Source organism: Thamnophis sirtalis, unplaced genomic scaffold (assembly GCF_051295495.1).
Source record: "Thamnophis sirtalis isolate CommonGarterSnake01/CBP01778 unplaced genomic scaffold, rThaSir2_p1.2 scaffold_8, whole genome shotgun sequence".
NCBI lineage: Eukaryota > Metazoa > Chordata > Lepidosauria > Squamata > Natricidae > Thamnophis > Thamnophis sirtalis.
Window position 1 is genome coordinate 68,722,492 of NW_028261388.1, and position 25,214 is coordinate 68,747,705.

Genomic DNA, 25,214 nt, shown 5'->3' on the forward strand with positions numbered 1-25,214 from the left:
CACAGGTGTGGGAAAAAGGAGACAATGTTAATAATGAAAATGGGAAAATTAGAAAAAGAGGAATCAGAATATAAGAATTTGCTTCCACCTGAGTCCGAAGAAACGATAGGGAGTTATGAATTAATACAAGTATAAAAGAGTAATATAGGTAGAAAAGAACAAGACTGGATTTGAAGGAAATAAATAATAAGTTACTCTTTCATATGAAGTGTAAAATGTAACACAAAGGTGTGAGACTCTTGGCGCTGTTTTTCTTGATTGTAAATTTAAGCACAAATATAAGCAATAAAGTCAATACAGGATGACTTGCTAAAATTCCTTTGACATTGAAATACAGACAACCACACCAATTGGTAACAACCGCCTCCTAAATTGAAATAACAAAAGCACAGATAAGAAATGGGGAGGGCTTCTTCTTTAGGCGTCAAGCGTAATGATTTAGAAAGGTATAAATTGTATTACTTGAAGTCTGTCTTTGCGCTCCTAGTATTCAAGCCATGGGGAAGAATCTGGGAGGCCGCGCTCGCAACCGCTTATTCAATTTCTTTGCAATAAAAACTTTTGAATTGTGAACCAGACTTGTCTTTTGAATTGTGAGCATAAAACTTGGGTTTTAATATCTCACACTGTTCTAAGAATTATTTCAAATAAGGGTCAAAATGATGCTACAGGTACATATTAAGTTTTCACAGGTGGGATTTATCTTCTCTAATCAAAAGAAACCACATTTCCGTAATGTTTTTTTTAAAGCCCTGGAAATCTATAATTTGAATTGCCAAATTCCAATTAAGATGATATATTTATATTTATATTAATTTTATATTAATAACCACCTCATGCATCTATCAAACTGGATTCTAGCCCACAAAGGCTTGTGTCCAATAGGTTGAATATTACTGCACATTAAAACTACCTCACAAAGATCAAAGCTGTTTCATTTGAATTAAGACCTGTAGTGGCACATTGGTGAGAGTGCCGGCTGCCTGCAAGTTCAAATCTCACCAGGCTCCAAGTTGACTCAGCCTTCCATCCTTCCGAGATGGGTAAAATGAGGACCCAAATTGTTGGGGCCAATAGGCTGATTCTATAAACCGCTTAGAGAGGGCTGTAAAGCACTGTAAAGCGATATATAAGTCTAAGTGCTATTGCTATTATTTGTAATCTTCCATAGCTGATTAGTTAAAAATCAAATCAATACAAAATGGAAGACTGAAAGAAGTACAATTATTTGCATTAGCTCTTTGTGCTTGACAGACTTGGATTAAAACAAAAAACTAAGTAGTTGCTCTATTGTTTGTCATTAGGCTATAAATGGCAAGAATTAATTCAGGTTATATCTGTACATCCTGAACTAGTACATGACACAAACATGCTTTATTCCCCAGTGTTTATACATCTCCAATTTTTGTGATATGGTTCTATGTTTTTTTTAAAAATCTACATATATACTATTTTGCTGGATTAAGAATGGAGGTTGGGAATATACCATTATTCTAGCATGTTGCATATAATTTTGCCCAGTGACATGTATGGTTGGGATGGTGCAGGAGAGCAAGAAAAATGCAGCCAAATGGAAACCCAAGCATGAATGAGAATGATGATTATGTGACAACTATTCGCTTAGAAAAAGGAATATTTATTTCACACAGTTGTTTAAGCATACGTCTACTCAAACATACGAATAACAATGAAATGGAGATGAATCTAAAAACATGATTCATTTGATTGATTTTAATAAAAGAGTGAAAAGATACAAAGGTGATGGAAAATTCTGAATGTAGGACAGATCATCTTTTGGGTTGTATGACATGGGAGTCTTGTGGGGTTAAAAAGGGGCACAGAAGGGGAAAAAAAGAACACTGTAAAAATAGAATGACTGCAGGAATAGAAAATACAAGTCCTGGGTGGAAAAAATATATTGCAGAATGAATAAAAAATGAAAAAGAAACATGGAAGCTGCGTGGAACAGAGTGAAACGTGTTACAGAATTGCCATAAAACTACATGAATATGCTAATGAAAAATAAGAAAAAGGATGGTTTTTTGAACATTATAAAGACATGACTATAATATTTAAAAGTTTGCATTCCTCTTGTACAAGAACAATTGTAACTAATTCATCTATAAGTAAATATTATATTTCTTTTTGTGTTTCAATATGAATTTCTACAGAAATTCTTTTGTAATATAACATTTAATTTTTGCTAATATTACTTTCCAAAGAGTCCAGTGTTTCTAAACTTATTTTAATATTCAAATTATGTCATAATATGTTCAGCCTTTGCTGTACATTGTATTAATTCAATATTTTTCCATTGAAAAATATGATTAGTGATATTCAGAAAACCCAATATTAATTTTTTTCTTATTGAATATAAATATCCATTCAGAAGATTAAGGTGCAAAATCCCCTCCATCATTGTTTAAGAAGAAGGGAGTGTCAGTATGTGGACCAGACAGGAAATCCAGCCACATAAGCTAAATATACCTTATTGAAAAGCTACATTAACAGAATCTTGCAATTCTGAAAGTGTAATGCTTCCACTGTCATCACCTTTACAATTTGATAATGTACAGAGGGTCCCTCCTGAGCCTCTTGCTCCAGCCACTATGCACTAAGCTATGCTTTCTCTTATCTGACCGTTTCCTAAGCAGCATCTCTTTGCCTGGTCTCCCAGGATCATCCCCACATACAAGGAGGTGGGTTTCAATTTTTTTTACTACCGGTTCTGTGGGTGTGGCTAGGTGGGGGGCATGTGACTGAATGGGCATGGCCAACTTGGCATCACTCACATGACACTCAGTCACATGACAACCCCCCCCCCACCAAGCCACGGCCACTGAAACAGTGGCAAAAAATTTTGGGACTCTGACGGATGGAAGAGGGGGAAGAGAGAGGGAAAACTCCCCAAAACAGGCTGCCAGAGGATTTAGGGTATGGAAAAGCCATATGTTTCCTAGAAGGAATCAAAGCATTCAACTTTGCAGCCCGGAGGCCACGCCTGTGTTTAAATCCAGCAGGTGAGTATGGGGGAGAAGAGAACAATGGGAAGGAAAGGGTGGGAGATAGGAAAAAATGTAGATGGAGGTCAGGGACGTGCAGTCAGGGGAGACAGGGGAGACAGAGCCTCACCACTGACATCATGAAAAGAAAAAAAATGTAAAAGGAAAAAGGCAAGAGCTGAGGTCAGGCTAAGCTAGTTGCTGCCAGAGTCACCATGGATGACTCTGCTTAGTGCTTAACAGCTTTAAAAAGCCTCTAAAAAAGTGCCCTCTACAGGAGGCGGCAGGAGAACGAGGTGCCTCATCTTGTCTGACTTTATGATCACTCGAGCAGAGCTAAGCAAGGGTTAAAAGCCGAAAAATTCCTGATGTAGCTGAGGCATGTTGTTCTCCTGCCTCCTGTAGAGGGCGTTTTTTTAGAGGCTTTTTCAAACAGTTAAGCAGAGTCATCCACATGGTGACTCTGGCAGCAACTAGCTCAGCCTGACCTCAGCTCTTGCCTTTTTCCTTTTACATTTTTTTTTCTTTTCATGATGGCAGGCAAGAGTAGAGTTGAAATCCTCTCTGAAACAGCTGGAAAAGGTACGTGTGGGTCGGAGGGAGGGCAAGGAATTCAAACTTCATCCTCCTAGTGCAACTTTGTGTGTGTGGTGTGTGTGTGTGTGTTTGAGAGAGGAGGGAGGGAGCATATTGAGACAGTTCTTTAGTTTATGCACTATGTAACACTCTTAATACTATGCCTTTGGGTCTTCTGAAATTTTAATTATCCAATCATAAGCAAAAACAATGTTTTCAGTAGAATGAATTTCCATTTCTACTTACACCTGACAGCCAAAATGCTGCTAGTGGTATTGCTGAGGAGGAAAACCTAAATTTTCTGAATCCTGGTGCAACTTTGTGTGTGTATGTGTGTTTTAGAGAGGGGGGAGGGAGGGAGAGAGGGAGGAGGGGAAGGGAGAAGAAAAAGAAAAAGAAAGAAACTTATTTAGCAAAGGAGAAAAACAAATGCTGTCGCTTTAAATCAGAACTGAGCATGCCTGGCTGTGGAATTCTGGGAGTTGAAGTCCACAAGTCTAAAAAAATTGCTGCCTCACCAGCCATAAAACTCACCGCACATCATTGATGGAGGTGCTGAACTGTGCAAGCAGGGCAGGAGGGAGGGAGGAAAGTTTGCCCGATCCTGGCTCAGGAGAAGGGGGTAGGAGGAACCAGCTGCAACCCCCCCAAAACACCCCCAGGTGCGATGGGAGTCATGGGAAATCACAGAGCCCGGATGTCAAAACTCCCTACCCCACCAATAGAGAAGTGCTGTCGGCATTTGCAGGCTCTCACTTTGCTCACCACCACGCATGACTGCAGGGCACAAGCAAGTGCATGCAATCTGATGCTGCCCCCACCCCACCTTAGGTTCCGCCTTTTGCATTCCATTTTTATGCCTTCGGGTGGAGGGAAGCGAGCCCTACATGGCATCCTGGCTCTGCGCTCTGCTCCACCCGAAGGCACGGAAACAGAACGCAAAAGGAAGAACCCAGGGTGGGGGCGACACCAGATTGCATGTGTGCACTTGTGCCCTGCAATCGTACATAATGCCCCCACCCCAGGTTCCTCCTTTTGCGTTCCGTTTTCATGCCTTCAGGTGGAGGGAAGCGGGCCCTGCTTGGCATCCTGGCTCTGTGCTCTGTTCCAACCAAAGGCACGAAAACGGAACACAAAAAGGGGAATCCATGTGGGGTGGGAGTACCATGTGTGACTACAGGGCACAAACGTGTGCATGCAATCTGGTTTTGAGTCCCACTGGCTGCAAAGTTGAATGCTTCAATTCCTTCTAGGAAACTTATCATTTTTTCTGGCTCTGTGCAGCCCGCCTGCGCCCTCCTTGGCTGGGTGCCTCCCATTGCCACTGCTCAACTTACGCATTGTAGGAATTTGATGAAGGTGAGCGGCTTCTTGGCGGGCCCCAGATCCAAACTAAATCCAGACATTTCCAGCGGGGAGCGAATAGAGCACAAGGGAGGCGTCTCTTCCGGTTTCTCATCCCAGGACTTGGGGTGCCGCCCTCTCCTGCCACCACTGCCCTCTCCAGCATGCTGCCCCATCCCCGCCATGGCGGCATTGGCAGTGGCTTTGGGAGACGCTGGCCAGTGGGAAGGGGGGAAGCTAGGCTAGTGGAAATGCTTACCAGTGTAGGCAGGCGACAGTTCTGTGGATGCATGTGGCGAAGGTGAGGCAGGGCGTGTGTCAAAGTGGGCTGGTTAGGGGGTGTGGCTAGCAAGCTGTCACTACTGGTTCGGTGATCCGCTTCCAATTATAACTACCGAACCAGGAGCAACCCACCTCTGAAGTAGCCTTGATGAAATTGCTCACAATAGCTGAAATCATGTACCTGATCCTGCTTTTATGTGCTAACAACACAATTACTCCAGTATAATCTTTTTTATGTGGCAGATTCTAGCTAACTACTTTATTCACAAAATCAGCAGAAAAGATGAGGGAAGAATGATAGGAGAAGGGAAGGGATTTTTTAAAAAACCAGAAGATGAATAGATAGCCCAGAAAAGATTTGTTAATTATCTGTTTTGAAAAAAGTACAAATTGGGCAAAAACAGGCAGCAAAGAGTTACAGACCTCTATGTCTCTTTGTGGCTACTTGATGCTATGTAGTTTGAATTTCTGCAGCCCAGCCTTGGAAACCCTACCTCAAGATGGCTGCTTATCAAAGAAAGAGCAAAGCAAGAAGCAGAGGGTTAGCACTGCAGGGTTGTGGGAGCAACGCCAGAAATATATATTTTTCCCCTGTTGCTCTCCCTCCCTCCTGAATCTGTCTCTTGGAGGTGGAACAGGGCATACACTTATCATCTCTGCACAATCGTAAATCCAGTCTGTTATTTCCTAAATAAGGTGAGGCTGCAGCACAGAAATTCTGCTTCAGATCCCTCTGGTTTTCTATGAATACCTTTCTCTGTTAAAAAAAATTGAGCTTTTCAAAATCTGAAAGAATCAGGAACCATGTAACTGCCATTCCAAGCAGATATATTCTTTAGTTCATTGATTTTATTCCAGAATGCACGTCTCCACATCTTTTTTCAAGTCATTATATTGTATTCTCTTCTCTGTCTCATATATTGTTGCTATAGCTCCAAAAGGCTATCATCTTCTTACCAAGCTACATCTAGAATTATATTAGGTTAAGCCATAACCATTTGAAAATATGCCAATATGAAAGGCATTTTTAAATCACAGGGGAGGAGGCGAGCTGGCAGGAAATTGCAAGAACCTGATTTTCCTATCTTTCATTGTTATGCTGGTTGCTGTTTTTTCCTCTGGCTGATATGATGAATATTTATTGTTACAAAGAAGTCATATATTGTCTGCATTAATTCTGAAAAGCTTGCAGAGCATAAACATAGCTGGGAGTGTGTGTGTGTGTTGTACATGGGCAATATGCAAATCATTGGATGACTTTCTCTGCAAATATTAAAAATAGTCTTTTTCTAAGCCTTTTCTGGATTAAATTTTCCATAAAAACTAGTTGCATATAAAAAAGTAATAAACATTGCAATTAGCAGAAAAGTAGCTAAACGTATTACACTGCAATCTATTCACTCAGCCTTCCTAAAAAAGAGGACCCTTTTTAAAAGCAGATAGTTTCTTCTCTCTTGTGATCTCATGTCTTGTTCCCTGACGGACAGATGCCCTGAGGTCATATAGATGCTTATGGGATTACATGGAATTTCTCCTCTGTAAACCATCTGGATCAGCTTTCATGGCAAGGATGCCAAAGGTTAGAGCCTGCCATCAGTTAGGTTTTCACTGTCCTCACGGAAGACCATCTGTGTGATGCTTCTATTTCAATAAATAATATTTGAAATAATATTTAAAATATTATGAAAATAATATTTCTAAACAGTTTCCAAGTCTCTTCTTGCCTCATTATCTCCAAGCAAAATGTTCTACTTATTTCATATTAGCGGTGTGCATTAGATTGGAATGAAGCTTAAGGTTCAAACTAGAGTGGCTTCTTTGGCACAGATTAGGCATCACTCCATTTCAACTCTGGGGTTACAGAAAGGTCAGTCAATTATTGTCAAGCTTTATATGGTTTTCAAAGAGGGGGAGAATACAAACTGAAAAGAAAAACAGTTTCCCTCAACCAAGCCTTCTGAAATATCTGAATCATTGCTCACGCTAGGAAGCTATTATCATAGTAAATTCATTACACTCCATTTAACAGTAATTATTATAACAGAGATTTAGATTAGACTTCTAAAGCAAGTGCTTCAATACTTCCATAATGATTATTTTGTAATTTGAAGTGATTATTCCTTTCATAATGATCAGGTTTTTCTAAACAATTTCCATCAAAAAACCAAAAGAGACATGGCACATTTAAAAGTCAGATTGCTAGGGGCTATCTCAAATTTATTTTAATGTAATTTTATTATTTTATTTAGATTCCATCTTTATTATGTTCATAAATAGCTCAAGGCAGGGAGCTATCTCCTACTCCTTACTCCTCCCTTTTTTTCAACAAAAATGGGGGAGCTGAGAGTGACTGGCCCAAGATCACCTAGTCAGCTTTCCTAAAGCGGGATTAGAACTTGAAGTTCTCTGGTTTCCAGCCTAGTACCTTAAGTGCTAGAACAAACTTGCTCTTTTATTTAGCGGAACTGGCCACTCACAATTTGCTCTTTCCTGCAAATTTCATTCCATTATGGGAAAAAAAAAACACCCAGTCCCTGAATTTTTCCAATGAATAAATTAGATATCTATAATACTTATCACCAAAGCCTCTGGGTAGGTAAATGAATTCTGCATCAGTACTGTTCAATAACTTCATAAATGAGTTTTCATAAATTTTGATGGGGAGATAGAAGGGGAACTTGTCAGATTTACAGATGACACCAGGCTAAGGGGAAGATAGAAGATAGACTCAAGAGAATCTAGACTAGTGTTTCTCAACCTTGGTGACTTTAAGTCCTGTGGACTTCAACTCCCAGAATTCCCAAGCCAGGATTCTGGGAATTAAAGTCCACAGGACTTAAAAGTCGCCAAGGTTGAGAAACACTGATCTAGACAGACTTGACCATTGGGCCCTATCCAACAAGATGCCATTCAGTGATGAGAAAGCTTTTGCACTTAGATAGGAAAAACCAAACATACAGGTATAAAGAAGATGGTACCTGGCTCAGCAGTAATGACTGTAAAAGGGATCTTTGTGCCACTTAAGTGGAGCACCACTTAAGTAGGAGCTAGCAGTGTATGGCAGCTGCCAAAAAAGGCAATACTGTCTTAGATTGCATCAACAGAGGGACAGCATCAAGATTATAAGAAACAATAACGCTACTAAAGTCATTCTTGAAACAGTGTATCCAGTTTTGGTTGGTATGATACAAAAAGATGCTGAGCTTTAGAAAGAATGCAGAGAAGAGCGATAAAGATGATAAGGTGTTTGGAGGCTAAATTGTATGATGAATGGTTAAGAGAATTAGATATGTCTAGCCTATTGAAGAGAAAGGTTGCAGTTACATGATAGCTATCTTCTAATAAGAGGCTGTCACAGAGAAGAGGAGGATATTGTAATCTCCAAATCACCTGACAGCAGGACAAGAATAACAGATGTAAACCAGTGGTGGGTTCCTACTGGTTCGGACCGGTTCGGCCAAACCGGTAGTGGTTTGGCAGCCTGGGTCGCTGGAACCAGCAGCGACCCAGGCCTGCCACGGCCCCGAACCGGTTTTCCGGGCAGCGCCATCTTGTGTTTTGGTTCTGCGCATGGACAGAACAATTTTAATCGTGCTGCGCATGCGCACGTGTGGTATGCATATGAGCGAACCGGCAGTAGTATTTGCAGGAACCCATCCCTGATGTAAACCTATCAAGCAGAGATACAACCTAGAACTAAGGAAACATTGCCTGATAGTGAGAACAATCAATCAGTGGAATGGCTTATCTCCAGAAGTTATGGGTACTCCATCATTGGAGATTTTTAAGAAGAGATTGGACAGCCATTTTCCCGAATGGTATAGGTTCGCCTGCTTAAACAGAGGGTTGGAGTAGAAGTCTTCCACCAACCATGCTATTCTATATTTTATGTTCTAATAAATTTCCAAGACATTTAAACAGATGTGTAATTAAATGAAGCAAATTTCTAATTCTGATTAAAGATTTTAGTTCAGAATTATTAGATTCTTTGTTCTGATGTTATTCACAGTTTGATAATTCCCTGACTTTATTTCATCACCTCATTTATATGGTGCCAATAAATAGAAAGAACCACAGAAATTCTGAAACCCATAAGTGTATTTTCAAATGATGCATAAATAGCATATCAGTAAAATTGCCTCAATTAAAGAAAAATAGAGTATAACATGCTAGATCTAACTTCCCATATTATTTCCAATGACAGCTACTGACAATTTGCCTTAAAAGATCCAAATAAGACATTTTTAGATCAATAGTCTTCATCTTGCCTGTTCAAGATAAGGCAATTGTTTAATTGTTCTTTGCAATCATTCAGCCAATACTGCTCCCAGTTCAGCAGGAAATAAAAATGGCGGAAGATGCATTTTAATGAGAGACAAATGACTGATCCACACTTTGCACAAGAACAGGCCGCCATTTTGGGAGAGCAGACATGGATAACATTCTTAGCCTACCCCTAGCCCAATAAGAAGGCAATATTTACCCAGTTTTCTGGTTTCAGATCAAACTGTTTTTTATCCTCTGCTGAAACAAGTACAGCAATTTAGTTCACCCATTGTACTTCTGTCCTACACAAATCTCCCTGTTCAGTGATGGGATTGCAGTAATGTAACAATTGGTTCTTCCTAATGAGTAGCTGGGTGGGCATGGCTGGGTGGTGATGTGACTGAGTGGGTGTGGCCAACATTATGTCAGTCGCGTGGGTAGTGCCTGTATGGGCCAGGGGGGGGGTTGGGAAGGGAATCCAGGGTCCTCCAGTGGGTTGGGCAGGAGGGAAAAAAGAAAGATCCAACCTGTGTGTGTGCGCGCGTTCACGTGTGCGTGCAGATACGTGGGTGAGTTTGTGTTAGAGACAGAGAGAGAGAGAGAAAGGTTGGATTGGATCTCTCTCTCTCTCTCTCCCTCTCTCTCTCTCTCTCTCTCTCTCTCTCTCTCTCTCTCTCTCCCTCTCCCTCCCTCCCTCCCTCCTTTGCTCCCTCTCTCCCTCCCTTAGAAAGTCTGTCAGGCTGAGGGAAAGTGCTTGTGCTATGGCATGCTGTGAATGCCTTTCGCTCACCTCTTTGCCCGAGTTTCCTCCTCCCACTGCTTGTGCTCTACCTTCCCAGTCTAGCTTGATGCAGGCGGAAGTTCACAATTGCCCTTTCTAAGCCTGCTGTTGTAGAAGCTATGCGCCAGAGTGGGCTGGTTTTTTGCCTAGGTTTGTCTGGCTGTCAGGGGTGGTGGTGGAATGGCTTCCTTCCCAGGCCCCTGTCCATTTCCCAGTGTGAAGAACAGGGCAGCAATGGCAGTGGCTTTTTCGGCACATTCAGCCAGCTGCCATGCTGAGAAGTGGCTGGCAAAGAAGCAACTGCTGTGAGGCTTCTCAATTGCATCGAAAAAGAGAGCTTGCCTTCCAGAGTCTGGACCAGCTGCTGCGGGAGGAAGGTAAGCCAGAAGAAAGAGGGGGAGGAAGCGGCTCTAGGGCCGGGGCCTCTGAAGGAGTGGAAACAGGACCAGCAAAGGGAGAGTAGGCAGCGTACAAGAGGAGGCCTCAGGAAGGCCAGAGCCAGGGAATGGCACATTCTCTGACCAAGTCAAGGCAAATGGCAAGCAGGTGGAGGTTCCAGAGCCTCAGGGAATGGTGAGTATCTGGACCCCGGCCACCGAACCAAGGCAAAGGGCAAGTGGGTGGCATGCTTACTTTTGGTAAGCTGAGCAGAGCGGGTGACACGCAGAGGTAACTGGCGAGGCAATTAGCTGGGCCGCATGGTGAAGGGAACATTTATAGGGCTGGGAAGGGCGGGGCAAGCAGGTGAGCAGGACGAGCATTGAGCTGGTGGGCAGGGCGAACGAGCAACCAGGTAGGCAGGGCGAACAAGTGGTGACCGGGTGGGCGGGGCCAGACAGAGGTCACTACTGGTTTGGTGAACCAGCTCAAATTTCCCCTACTGGCTTGCCCGAACTGATGCAAACTGGCTTAATACTACCTCTAAACTACACATCTAAATTTGCATCATCTCCAAAAATTGTAAAATGTCAATGGGGAACCTATGGTTCCCATGTGACTGGATTCCAACTCCTACCTTCACATGACTAGAGATTAAGGATAATGATAACTAAACACTATATGTAGTAATGCTCTAAAATGAGTTTAGGTTAGTAATGTTCAAATTGCCCTGCATTTATTTGAAACAAATCAAGTTATATTTCAATATTAACGTCACACTCCCGTGCCCTTAAATCTTTTCTAACATGAGGGAAATGTTTCCATCTGAGCTAATAAAACAAGAAAATATTTCTGTTCCATCCAATTATTTGTAATATTGTATTATTTTGGCTCCTTTCACAAAATAATTTATTTCACATTTAAGAAATGAAATGCTAATTTGTAGGAAGGGGGTCTTCAATCAAAATATGTTTACCAACCATAAAAATGTTTCCTTCAAGCCAAAATTCCTGCACTGAATCTCCCCAAATTATCACCTAATAAGATAGTGAGACTTCATTCAGCCAGTATCTACTACCTATTCTCCTACCCTGTTCCTTACATTACAACTATTCATTTAGTGACTGTTTGAAGTTACAATGGCACAGAAAAAAGTGACTTATGACCATTTTTTTACACTTACGACTCTTGTAATATCTCCATGGTCACATGACCAAATTCAGATGCTTTAACAGTTGCAATGTCCTAGGGTCATGTGATCACTTTTTTCAATGTTTAATTTAATTAATTTAAAAACCAATAATTACTAACTTAACAACTGAAGTGATTCACTTAGCAACTGTGGCAAGAAAGATCATACAATTGTGCAAAGCTCACCTAATAACTGTCTTGATTCGCAACAGAAATGTTGGGCTCAATTGTGGTTATAAATCGAGGACCACCTGTAGTTATTCATTTATGAACAAACAAGTGCATGCTTTCTAAATCAGTTCAAAAGTACTCTTTACAGTAGCATATATATATATATATATATATATATATATATATATATATATATATATATATGTGTGTGTGTGTGTGTGTGTGTGTGTGTGTGTGTGTGTGTGTGTGTGTGTGTGTGTGTGTGTGTGTGTGTGTGTACACACACACACACACACACATATATATATGTTATATTTGTGCTGATAAATAAATAAAGGGAGACTAGTATAGATCTATTTCAAGCTATTTAGCTCTCATCAGCTAGCCATACCCTTGCTGGGAATCGAACCTGTGCTCTATTGCCTCTTAGGCAGATGTGTTAACCATCAGCCACTGGCTGATAAGGAGTCGAGCTCTGTAGCTCAATGGTTAACACATCTGCCTAAGAGGCAATAGAGCACAGGTTCGATTCCCAGCAAGGGTATGGCTAGCTGATGAGAGCTAAATAGCTTGAAATAGATCTATACTAGTCTCCCTTTATTTATTTATCAGCACAAATATAACAAATGTAACAAAAAGGCAACAGTAAAAAATATTGGGTTTATGTCTGGATGGTCTCTTGTGACGAGCCGAAGGACAGAGAATGGAAGTGTGATCTTCCTCCCATATTTGGGCATACCAGGGGTTGTGACTTTAAATACACACACACACACACAGACAGATATACATATACATAAAATCAATCATACTGTTATTTCCTTACCAGTTGTTGCACTGGATACTGTTGGCCACTGTTGCTCAGGTGCTCCTGATCCAACACGCAGGCCTCCTGTCTCTTCCATGTGTACAGCACTAAACAAATCACAAAGTTTAAATTACACACCTCTCAGAAAAAGAGTTCCTTTTAATATAAATAACCAATCTGTACTCAGTAACTCTTTGAATCAACAGCTGATCACTTTCACCAAAGCTCTCTTAGAGCAGTGGTCTCCAACCTTGGCAACTTTAAGACTTGTGGACTTCAACTCCCAGAGTTCCTCAGCCAGCTTTGCTTTGGGCTGCCAAAGCTCTTTGGGCTGCTTTGCTGGCTGAGGAACTCTGGGAGTTGAAGTCCAGATATCTTCAAGTTGCCAAGGTTGAGAAACACTGCTCTAGAGCATGTAGAAAGCACATTTCCCAACTTGCAAGAACTATTCTCTCACCAACTTTTCTGACTCCTGGGATTCAGATCTTTCAAATGGAAAGGTGCTTTGGTTTGGTAATTTCCCCTCACAAGAGTTATTTTTGTATGTTATACCAGAATAATGCATGCAATAAAAATGGGGAGGGGGTGTGCAATAATTTTCATTTTAGGCAGAGTGGAGCTGAAGGATTTTTTCTGCAGGACCAGCAGTTCCAGCATTTAAAGAATGGCAGATTCAAAGGCTATTACAGATTACCTTCAAAGTGCTTTCAAGGAATTTGAAACTGGAAGTGCACTAAATGGTGGTTCAATTAAACAGGCTGAAACAATTTCAACCGTCTTAAGCTTCATCGGAAAATTAGAGAGGGAGAGACCTAGCTTGCATCCCAGCAGAAATAAAAGCTGTCAGACCACAAAAATAAAAATCCGTAAAACTGGTTTTCATTTATGAAAATACCATGTCTCCAAAGATCTGAAGCATTTCAGATTTCTAGCACAATATATTTCTTGTTATTTTTAAATTATTATTATTTTTTATTATGCAATTTCCTTTATTATATATAAAATTTCCATAACCACAATGGCAGTGTACTGTTTGGGTACAATCTTTTAAATACAAATAATAAATCTTATACACACAATAGTTATAACCATTATTCTCAAAGTCTATTCACTATTATCTTCACTTATCCTTATTAAACATTTTCTGTTATTTAATTAAATGCTCTGTTCCTTTTTGTCTATAAATAGTTAATAATATCAAACATTATACACATCATATAAACTTCACATTTGTAACCATTATCCTCAAAGTCTACCATGTTTTCCCAAAAATAAGACAGGGTCTTATTTTCTTTTGATTGCCTAAATAAGGGCTTGGCCTTATTTTTGGGGAGGTCTTATTATTTTTCAGGTGCAGGAGGCACAAAGCCCACTGGCCCCACCCTCTCCATCTCACTACCTGCTTGCCTGCGGCTGCAATGAGCCAGGTTCTCTGTGTGCCCTGGCCTTCGCCTGCCCTGCTTGCTGGTCTTGCTGCTAGCTGGCTGCTGAACAGCTGACTGTGCTGCTCTGGCCTCGTGGGGGCTGTTTGCTCTCCTGGCTGCACTGCTTCTCTATGAGGCCTTGCAGGAGACACAAAGTGGCAAACAAAACAAAGTGCCGCGAGCCCGGATGTCCTTTCTGTTTCTTCCCCATTCCTCTCTCACCCCTTCTCCCTCCCTGGGGACTGTGCAGGGGGAGGGGAAGGCCATCCTGTGGAAGGGATGAAGCAGCCCCACTGCCAGTGCCCAGAATTTTATGGCAGGAAAGCAAGGACGGGGGGATTTCAAAGGACCTGGAGAAAAAGAGCAAAGCTCTTCTGTTTGTCATCCGAAGGGGATGCTGAGGCCAATCCTGCAGGAAGCAATCTGCTCCTCCACGCAAAACCTCACAGTGAAATGAAGGGAGAGAGAGTGAAAGATCAAACCTCTGTGTGTGTGAGAGAGAGACAGAGAGAGTACAATGCCGCCAGCCCTGGTATATAGTAATTCTCCGAGGTTGGATTGGACCTCTCTCTCTCTTACACACACACACACACAGACACACACAACCTCACATAACCCCACCCCCTCCAAGGTAGCCACATCCCTTCACTAACTTGCTTTCCAGCCTCATTCTCTGCTGCATGTGCAGAACAAGAAAAGTTGTGTGACTGTTGTGACCCAGAAGGAGCTGTTGGAGGTGCCACTAGACTCCGACAGCGAGGGGCCCTATGAGTCGGCTTTGGAGGATGTGGAGAACCCTGGACAGGGTTCTGACTCCAAGCAGGGCACAGAGAGGCTGGTTGGCCACCAGGAGGCGCCTGAGCATTGGACCAGTGGGGAGGAGCCAAGGGAGTTGTTCTTAGATGCCCGGCACTGGAGAGCTAATAGGCGTAAGGAACAATTACACAATTACAGGAGGTAATTGCACCCAGCTGGTGGTAATTAGGCTCCTCTCCAGACTATAAAAGGACTGCTTGTACACATGCCCTTTTGCAGAAGTCAACGCAGGAACTAATGTCGGAGAACATTATTGTGAGCTTGGCAGGCTGGATTGCTGCCAGGGCTTATCTGTGCTGGATTGCTGCCCAAGCTTGTCTGTGCCGGTTTGCTGCCAAGGAACCTGTCTGTCTGTTAATTAAGTGCCGTAACGTATCTGTGGCTCAGAGTGTGTGTTGGTGTGGGACGAGGGGGGTCAGAACAGAGACTATGGTAGAAAAAATACAGAAAATACTTTCCAACTTCTCGCAAAAAAAAAAAAAAAGAAAAGATCTCGTGAAGTTAGAAGTAGTCCCATAAACCACTTTTCTTGCCCTGCACGTGCCAGTGGAGAATGAAGCAAGCATCTTTCTTGTATCTTGATATTTCTTATTTTCACACAAATACAAAAGATTACACATAAAGAGAAAAATAAAGAATCCTTCCTCTTTCACAAGGCTGTTGCTTGTACATTTAACCATCTATTGGTCATCTTCTATGCTCTTTGTTGTGTTTATAAAATGATACTGTTTTTAAAACACTGTTTTATAAAATTTGCTACAAGCTATTCATCTGAAATGTACAGGATTAATCCATGCAGAATGGTATTTTATAGCTACTTTTGTTTTAAAACTCATGGGGGAAAACACTGTTGTTGACTTAAGAAGCAATCTTGTAGCACCTTCCTCTGATTTTTTTTGCCACTAACAGGACTAACAGGGCTCTCCTACAGCATTCTTGACTTCAGTGTTAGTCAGCTGGAAGCACATAAATTCAGATTTCTTAATTCTGAATTAGGTAGCCTCAAATTAAAATATGTTTCCAAACTATTATATTTTACATTTGTATTGAATCTGATGATTGGTACACACTTCTAATTTTCCAAACTTTTCCAGAGAACCACAGATGGGAGAACTGCCTAGAGAATTATTTCATTTAAAGCAACACAATAGCCCAAAAATGTTGTTATTGTACATACCCTTGTATTCCAGCTCGTAAAGATGCAGAATAACGCCAATCAGGATTGGGTGGTTTTGGCTGCAAAGTGAAAAGAAAACACATATCAGTGTTAATTTTTCCTCAACATGCTTTAAAGGCCATGCACAACACACTTCAATTTGATCACTTGTTTCAATTTTTCTTTGCCAAAAGAGCAAATAAATATACTTACTTAGTTGAATGCAGTAAAATCTGCAATCCCCTCATCCCCAATTCATTTAACAGAGAAAAACAGATGTTTTTAAAAATGCTTTTATATTTAATTGGTAAAAAAAAAGATGGAAAAGGGGGGGGGAAGCAGCTTTTCTAATTTTTAAAATTCTTTAATTAAACTATTTCTTTCCTCAAATCCATTCTGAAGTGGTTTTCGAAGTACATAAAAAGAGTTACTGTAACAATATTTGAAAATGGACAGAATATTTAAAAGAGGGAATGATAATTTTTAAAAGGTCAATCAGCATTTTATCCTGTGATGACGAACCTATGGCACCATATTTGCTGACACACGAGCTGTCAGCTCCAACCGATTTTTGGCCTTCTGGAGGGCCGAGGGAAGATGTTTTTGATGCATTTCCGAACTTCCAGTTGGCCCATTGGGCCCATTTTATGCCCTCCCCAGGCTCTGGAGGCTTTCCTTGAGCCTGGGGAGGCCGAAAACGGCCTCCCCCAGCCCCCCGAGGAAAAAGCAAGCCCAGCTTGGAAGCAAGCAGTGCGGCGCGCGTGGAGGGAGCATGGGGGAGTTTGTGCAAGCATGCGCATGTGTGGGCAAGCTTTGCATTTTGGGTGCTAGCACACACACATGCTATTGGGTGTGTGCCCTCGCATTTTTGGCACCCAACAATAAAAAGGTTTGCCATAACTCATCTAGTCAATTTAGCTGATCTTAGGGGAAAAAAACAAGGTCAGACATGATTAGCATTTGGAAAGCGATGACCAGCAGATTCCAAAATTGCACACTAAATGGAGAAAAAGAAAAGAAAAACCTCAGGCAAAAACTATTTCCTTGCTATTTCCAGAAATATTCTGCATGAAACTCAGTTTAGCTCTAGAGCTCAGGTCGCCTGAAGGGTGCCTTCAACTTTTTATTTCTATATGTTATGCTTTTGTTTTCAGAAAGGAAGTTGCTAAGAGATCCAGGCAGATCTTTTAAAGTGGTAGGTTTTACTCATCAAGAACCTACATCAGATATACCATTTTATTTTGTTTGCTTGTTTGTTTAAGAAAATAAGAAGAATTATACTCAAAGTATCTATAATTTCTTTTTCTTTTTAAATCAGGGTCCTCTTTTGCAATTTGATCATAGGTACAGGTAATTCTCAATTTACCACCGTGATTGTTACATGACTGATCTGATATTATGACCTTGTTTGTGGCAGACATTAAGCGAATCAAACATGTCAATTTTGCTGAAAATTAGAAGTAAATGCCACTTCTCAACAAAACACTTGTAAAACATGGTCATGTGACATGGAATGCCACAAACATGCTACATTCAAGATACCATGGGCCCAAAAGTCAGTCACATGACCATGGGGGCTGTGACCATCGTAATACTGAATCTGCGTTGTATGTAGACCCAAGGTAGGTCTGTCATAACTTTGAACAGTTACTAAGTAAACAGTTGTAAGTCAAGGAGTATCCGTAAGGTCTAGGATAAAGAGGAATAAAAACATAGAGTAAGAATTTAAAAATTTCTTAGAATTTCTTAGAAATTTAAAACATGTAATATGTTTAGGATCACACTAGAGACATCTTTTCCTTTCTTACCAGACACAAAGCAAGAAAAATAAATTTGTATTATCTGAAAAGCTATTGACCAACAGTTGCAAGGTAAATTGCGTGGCACGACAAAACCGCGAAGCCCTTATCCGCGGAGACATAAGCGCGTCGCTAAAGCCGCAATGTCATTACCGCGCGTCATCACCGCTGCGACAACAGTGCGGCAACAGAAGGGCGCTTTAAAATGGCGCTGCGGCAGAAAGCCGATTTCAATTAAGGTAAGGGTTAGGATTAGGTTTAGGGGTTTGTTTTAGGGTTTGTTTTAGGGTTAGGTTTAGGGTTAGGTTTAGGGTTAGGTTTAGGGTACTGAGTGCTTGGGAATGCGCGAATTTGCCCTCCGCAATTATGTCATCATGGTAGGGTCGCGCTTCGAACGGCGCGAATTAGTCTTCGCGCTTATGTCTCCGCGGATAAGGGCTTCGCGGATTTGTGGTGGAACCGTAAATTGCATGGATAGAGCTGATAGGAGATTTTGCTTTTCTTTTGGTAAAACAAAAGCAAATGTTCAGAAGCATAAATATTTGCTGAAACGGAGTTTATATTTTTAACAATCCAACATCTTGTTTTAAGAAAAAAGAAAATATTCAGAATCTCAAGAAATTGAATAACTGTTGGATACAATATAAAACTAACATTTAACAAGTTTCTCTAGATCTTTTTGAAGTGTGATGTCTATATACAGTTCCTAAATATGTGTGTGTGTGAGAGGGGAGGGTTGGGTGGGAGGGAGGGAGAATGGAATAGGATTCTTTTTTATATATTTTTTTATTTTTAAACAAACAAGCACAGACAAACATAAAACCTAAAACAATCTTCCAATTTCGTACAGTGTGTTGATTGGTTACAAAACTTTTGTGCATCCTCACCATAGTCTTCACTTACAATTTATATAGAATCTCGTATTATCAATCTAATATATATGTATACAATTATTATCATTGTTAAACATTTGACTATAACTATTATTACTTCATTTTATGCAAAATATTCTAAATTTAAATAAATTCAAATTAATTTTTATTATAACATTTCATTACATCATCCTATATCCATTCAATAGTAGTACAATCTTTTATCTCTTGCCATTTGTGGTATTTGTATTCTAATTGCTTTTTTAGTAAGTCTTGTATGGACATCTCTTGGCAACTTGTATTTCACTGCATATCTTGTAAAGGCTCGAAACCCCTCAGCTTCCCTTTGGTTATCACCAATGCTTCCACCAGAATTTCTATCATTACTTCTGCCAATTTTTTCCCCTTTTCTTTTTCTATAATCTGGAATCTGAGGTAAAATTCTAGTCTGTCGATCTCCCATTCCCATATTTCACTCTTGTCTTTTTCAATCACACTGAATCCGCTGTCAATATCTCCAATTTTCTTATATCTTATTTTATGGATAGCTGAGCTCCATGATGAAGCGGCTCCTGAGCTAGATGCTGCCGATGGATTTGTTCAACTGATGCAAGTCAGATTCAACAATGTAGGCCATCAAGTGGAAATGGAAGCGCAAATCCAAGAGTTGAAGCAAGCCGGGCAACCTGTGAAAGAGCTCGTTTGGAAGTTTCGGAGACTGGCTGGAAAACTATGAGACTGGCCAGAGAGCCAGAAAGAAGGCAAGAGGTAAAATTATTCTCCAAAGCACCTGAAGGCAGGACAAGAAACAATGGATGAAAACTAATCAAGGAGAGAAGCAACCTAGAACTAAGGACTAAGGAGAAATTTCCTGACAGTTGGAATAATTCACCAGTGGAATGGCTTGCATCCAGAAATTGTGGGTGCTCTATTACTGGAGATTTTTAAGAAGATTTTGGACAGCCATTTGTGTGAAATGATATGTCTTCTCCTTGAGCAGGGTGTTGGACTAGAAGACCTCCAAGATCCCTTCCAACTCTGTTATTCTATTATATAGTAATTAATACTGGAAATGCCATGAGCCAGAAAGGACATAAAGGTACATATACAGGTAGTCCTTGACTGACAACAGCTCATTTAGTTACTATTCAAAGGCACTGAAAAAAGTGACTAATGACTGTTTTTGACATTTATTATCATTGCAGCATCCGCATGGTCAAATGATCAAAATTCATATGCTTGGCAACTGACTCATAGTTATGATGATTTCTGTCAGGTCCACCATTATGTCCTCCATTCTGTTGGGGTGTGTGAAGGCTTGCTGGCATTTTTTTGCATGCTTTTGATTTTGCTGTAACTGTTTGGGAATTAGGGAGTGGGGACTGTCTTTAGAGACAGAGCAGACTCTCTCCCAGCTGATTCCAGCCTGGTTCCAAGGCCGTCGTGCCCAGAAAGTGAACTGTAATCTGCCTTGTACCTCAGCATTCTCAAAATGCTGTGGCATCACATTGGCTGCTGCTGAACTGGTCAGGAAGAATTGCTTTGTACTTCACGCAGAACTTTGCCTTGCTCTGCTGCAACCACTGTCAGTAAAAGTTCTTTTGAGTCAACTTAATGGATTCAAGAGTTTTATTTTCCTGAGGGACCAGCTAGGGAGGTCCTTACATTAGGCAGAATCTACAAAGTCGGTCAACCTGGAGAGGCACACTGCCCAACTGTGGGGGTTGTGCACATGATGTCAGCCCAAGGCAGTAACCAGGAGGAAGCTGAGTGCTGGAGGGAAGCCTCATCCAGAACCTCTCCAAGTGGATGGAGGAGATCGAGAGCCTGGGAGATTCATCAAGACCCAGTTTGTCCATTTGAGTTGGGAAGAAGGAAGACTGGGCAGGAAGAAGGAAAGGAGTGACCATCAGCCGAGGTAGTCAGCAGCATGAAAGGCAACCAGAGCTGGAAGAGCTTGAGGATGAGGAGAAGGAAGGTAGAGAACCCGATCACGCCAACCTAATGATGAAGCGAGCCATGCAGTTCATGATGAACAACTTCCAAACCCTGAAAGCACGTGATGCACATTCCATGGATGCTACTAGCGAGGCTTAACAAACCTAAGAGGAAGAAGATGGGGGATGAGCATTGACATTAGTCACCACAGCCTGAGTTTCAGTGACTTCCACAACTGCTATAGGCACAATGGCAAGGGTGTGTGTGTGTGTGTGTGTGTGTGCTGGGGCTACTGCCCTGGTGGGAGTTGACCAGGTGAAAGCAAAGCACTAGAAGGCCCCACCCCTTGGCATGAAGTTTGATGGAGATCCCCAGCAGTTAAGATTCTTCTTAGTCCATGTTCTGATATACAAACAAGAACATAGGCAGGAGATCCCTACCAAGGGTGCCAGTGTGAGAAGCGTCATCCTGGCACTAGAAGTGGCCACAGCCTGCTGGATGGTGACACTCCACAACAAGAATGCACCGGAGCTGAGAAACATCAATCAAAGATCCCCTAGCTGACTGCAAAGTGAGGGACTGCATCAAAACCATGCATCAAGGCTGCAGAATGGTGGCAGAATAGACCAAGGAATTCTGTGACCTGACATGTTGACTTAATGACTGTTTGGAGGACATTCTCATAAGTTGCTTCAAATATAGATTAAACAATCACCTGCACAATGCATGCGTCTGAAGATGAGCCCCTGCCATCCTTCACGACTAGTATGTCCTGGCTGAGGAAGTGGAAAACAACCGTTTAACCCAACCATGGAAGAAATCACCCCCGGAGAAGAGAGAGGTGGCAAAACCACAAAACCCACAGCCCCTCTTGCTTCAAGTGTGGCTAGGAGGGGCACCGAGCAGCAGAGTGCAAGATCAGCGGCCTAGTCAAGAAACTCTTCCTGGCCCTCTGGAAAAAGCCACCAAGGCTCCACAGTAGGCCAGAGAAACAATGCTGAAGGGAATGGAAGTCAAGTTCACCCTGTCACCAAAGCAAGATGAGGGAAATCTGACCCCACCAGCTGATGGCCAGGTGATGACTGATATTGACACAGACAATGACCCCCCTGGTAAGTGGTCCAGTCACACCAGTGATGCTTCCCATAAACCTATGTTTCTAAGCCTCAAAATTAAAAGCCACCTTTTGGCCCTGTTAGACACAGGCTTCACAGATGCCTGGTTAACTCAGCCCTGATTGAGAAGTTGGAGGCAGCTGGAAGTACCCATTGCATCTGCGAACTAGATGGATTAATAGCATCTCAGCAATATTTGTCACTGAACAGAGATGTGGATGGGGCTCACAAGACTTTAAGCTTGATAGTAGCCACAGGAATGGAAGAGCCCCTGGTATTAGGGCTGGCTTAGCTAAAAAAGTGTAACCCTTATGTAAACTGGAGAAGGAGACTGCTAAAAATCCAAATGAGTGCCCCTCCCCAAGAGCAAGATGGAATCTGGAAGGCAGCATCTCCATGGTGGGAAATTGGGGCAGAAGTACAGAGATGGGAGAAGGATCGCCCCACTATCCCCAGAGAGTATTGAGATCTAAGAGAGGTGTTCAGCAAAAAGGGTTTGGGTGAACTCCCTCTTCACCAGCCAGTGGACTGTACTATAGAAATCTTATCTGGAGCTAAAGTATCTAAGCTGAAACTGTATTCAATGACTTTGAGGGAGTTAAGGTGGGCCGTGCTTGTTGACAAAAACCTTGCCTATAGGTTCACTCAACTGGCCCGACGCCAGGTGGTGGCCCCTGTCCTGTTCCATGAAAATGATGGGATGCTTCATCTATGCATGAATTGGTTGGCCAAACAATTCTTGCATCATGTCTATAGACTACATGGAGCACCCCAATGTATTATTTCAGACAGAGGGGTGCAATTCACCTCTATGTTTTGGAGGATGTTTCTTACCCTACTTGGGACTGACCAGGGGCTTAGCTCAAGTTGCCATCCCAAACTAATGGGAGGTGTGAATGTACAAACTCAGTGTTGGAACAATATCTCAGGTATCTTTTTTGGGGGGAAAAGTTTTTTTAAATTTTAATTTCATACATATAACCACAAGTATACCATTACATCTAAACAGAACTTTTTTTGTATTGTCCATTATTATATCAGTCCCTGAACCCAGAACACCATATTATACCCTATTTCACTGCCATCCTATCTCCTGTCCCTCTCTCGTCCTCCCTACCTCCTTTCTTCCCTCTGTCATCCCTCTTTTCTCTACTTTCCCTTCCTCTCATCTTCTTCTCTCTTCTCTTTCCACTCCTTCTTTCTCTCCTACTTCTCCTCTCCCTTCTATTTCCCTCTCTCCTATCTTTCTTCTTACCTCTACCTTTCCTTTCCACTCTCTCCAATTAATTTACATAGTGTATTTCAGCATCTGAACACACTTCATTTAATATTTGCTGGTACTGATAATTAAATTCCAATAAACATCTTTCATATTTATAATTTTACATTCATCTTCTTTTTAGTGGCATGCATATTTCAAAAGTCCATTATTTGATTCCCCTCCCCCCCCCAAAGCCTATTTTTTGGACAAAGTGTGAGCCGGATTCATGTTTCCTGCTAAACTCATATTAATTTTACATAGTTATATATCGTTAAGCACCCTAATTTTTAACTCTCTCATTAGCGCTTCAGTTAATTATTCTCATTGGGCATATTTTCAATTCCCATTGTATTTAATAACAATCCCCACATCTCGGATGTCTTTACTCTCAGGTATCTAATATTTTATATTAGTTATTAGCAAGATAATTGGACTGATTTGTTGCCTTTTGCTGAAATGACATATAATAATTCTATGCATAGTAGCATTGGATTCACTTCTTTTAGGGTGGCTACTGGACAGGACTACAGCCCTACATCTGAATTGCTCCTCAGTGACCCTCCCCCTCCAGTCGCGTCACTGAAAGAGTGGGTCTTTCAACTATGAAATACATGACTGGTGGTGAGGAAGGTTCTGGCAGAGGCATGTGAGTCTTATAAGAAGTAAGCTGACAAGACGCATGAGGAACCCAAGCCATACCTTTCCACCCACTTCCTATAGTCTCTACAACCATCAAAGAAACTGGGATCCAAGTTTCTGGAGCCCTTCCCAATCAAACACATCATTAACCCATTAAGTGTAGAACTAGACTTGCCCAAGTCTCTCCGACAGATACACCCTGTGTTTCCCTGCAGCTTATTGAAACCTGATGTTCTTCTCCCCTTAAACCTAAGCTTCCACCAACCCTGGAGCCATTAATGATAAAAGGGGAGCAGCATTTTGAAATCTGGGAAATTCTAGATTCCCATAAGCGTAAGGGAAACCTTCAGTACGTAATGGCCTGGAAAGATTTCCCAACAGTTCAGAATGAGTTGACTATCACCATGTTAGAGCCCCTAACTTGTCAAATGTTTCCATAATCAGTGTCCTGATTGGGTCCAAACCCAAATGACATTTCTTTTGTTTTATGTTTCCTCTCTCCCTGTTTGTTTTGTTTTGTTCTCCATGACTAGTGTTGCTGTTCAGTGGGGCAGCATGTCAGGTCCACCTGCCATTCTATTGGAAGGTGGGGAGAAGGAAGGCTTGCTGGCATTTTTCGCATGCTTTTGCTGTAACTGCTTGGGAATTAGGGAGGAGGGATTGTCTTCAGAAATGGAGCAGACTTCCTCCCAGTCAGTTCCACCCTGGTTCCAAGACCATTGTGCCCTGAGAGTAAACTGTTATCTCCCAAGCACCTCAGCATTCTCTGAGTAACCTTGCAGCATCACATTGGCTGCCGGTGGACTGGTCAGGGGGGTTGGGTTTGGGGAAACGGAAGAATTGCTTTGTGCTTTACGAGTACTTTTCAGGTTCCGCTTTGCTCTGCTGCAACCACTTTCTCTCAGTAAAAGTTCTTTTGATTAAACTTAATGGATTCAAGAGTTTTACTTTCCTGAGAAACCAGCTGGGGCAGGTCCTTATAATTGCAGTGTCCCAGGGTCATGTGATCACTTTTTGTAACTTTCAGTCAAAGTTAATGGGAAGCCACATTAATTTAACAACAATGTTATTAACTTAATAACTGCAATGATTCACTTCACAACTGTGGCAAGAAAGATCATAAAACTCATTTAACAAATATCTCACAGCAACAAAACTTTTGGGCTCAATTGTGGTCGTAAGTTGAGGATTACCTGCAAAGTACTCTTCAGAGAATCTTAGGGATTAAATTCAAAATAAAACTTTTGTAACTGGCTATAATTCCAGAACATATTAATAAAGATGTGATAATTTTTAAGATGTATGCTTATGGCTGCAAATGTTTTGCACAACTCTAGAAAAAAGGCATAGCACTGATGAAAATGAACTTGGAGAAGATATAACAACAGCAAAACTAAA

At 41.5% G+C, this 25,214-nt stretch overlaps 1 protein-coding gene across 1 annotated transcript in view; it reads right to left on the reverse strand.

The window, feature by feature from the left end:
• Positions 1 to 25,214, reverse strand: part of LOC148044476 (uncharacterized) — a 242,191-nt gene that overhangs the window by 7,924 nt on the left and 209,053 nt on the right. The window contains exons 6-7 of the mRNA XM_087722137.1: positions 16,214 to 16,272; positions 12,815 to 12,903 (exon numbers count right to left, since the gene is read on the reverse strand). Of these exons, the coding sequence (XP_087578263.1) occupies positions 12,815 to 12,903; positions 16,214 to 16,272 (148 nt within the window). The remainder of the gene's footprint in view (positions 1 to 12,814; positions 12,904 to 16,213; positions 16,273 to 25,214) is intronic.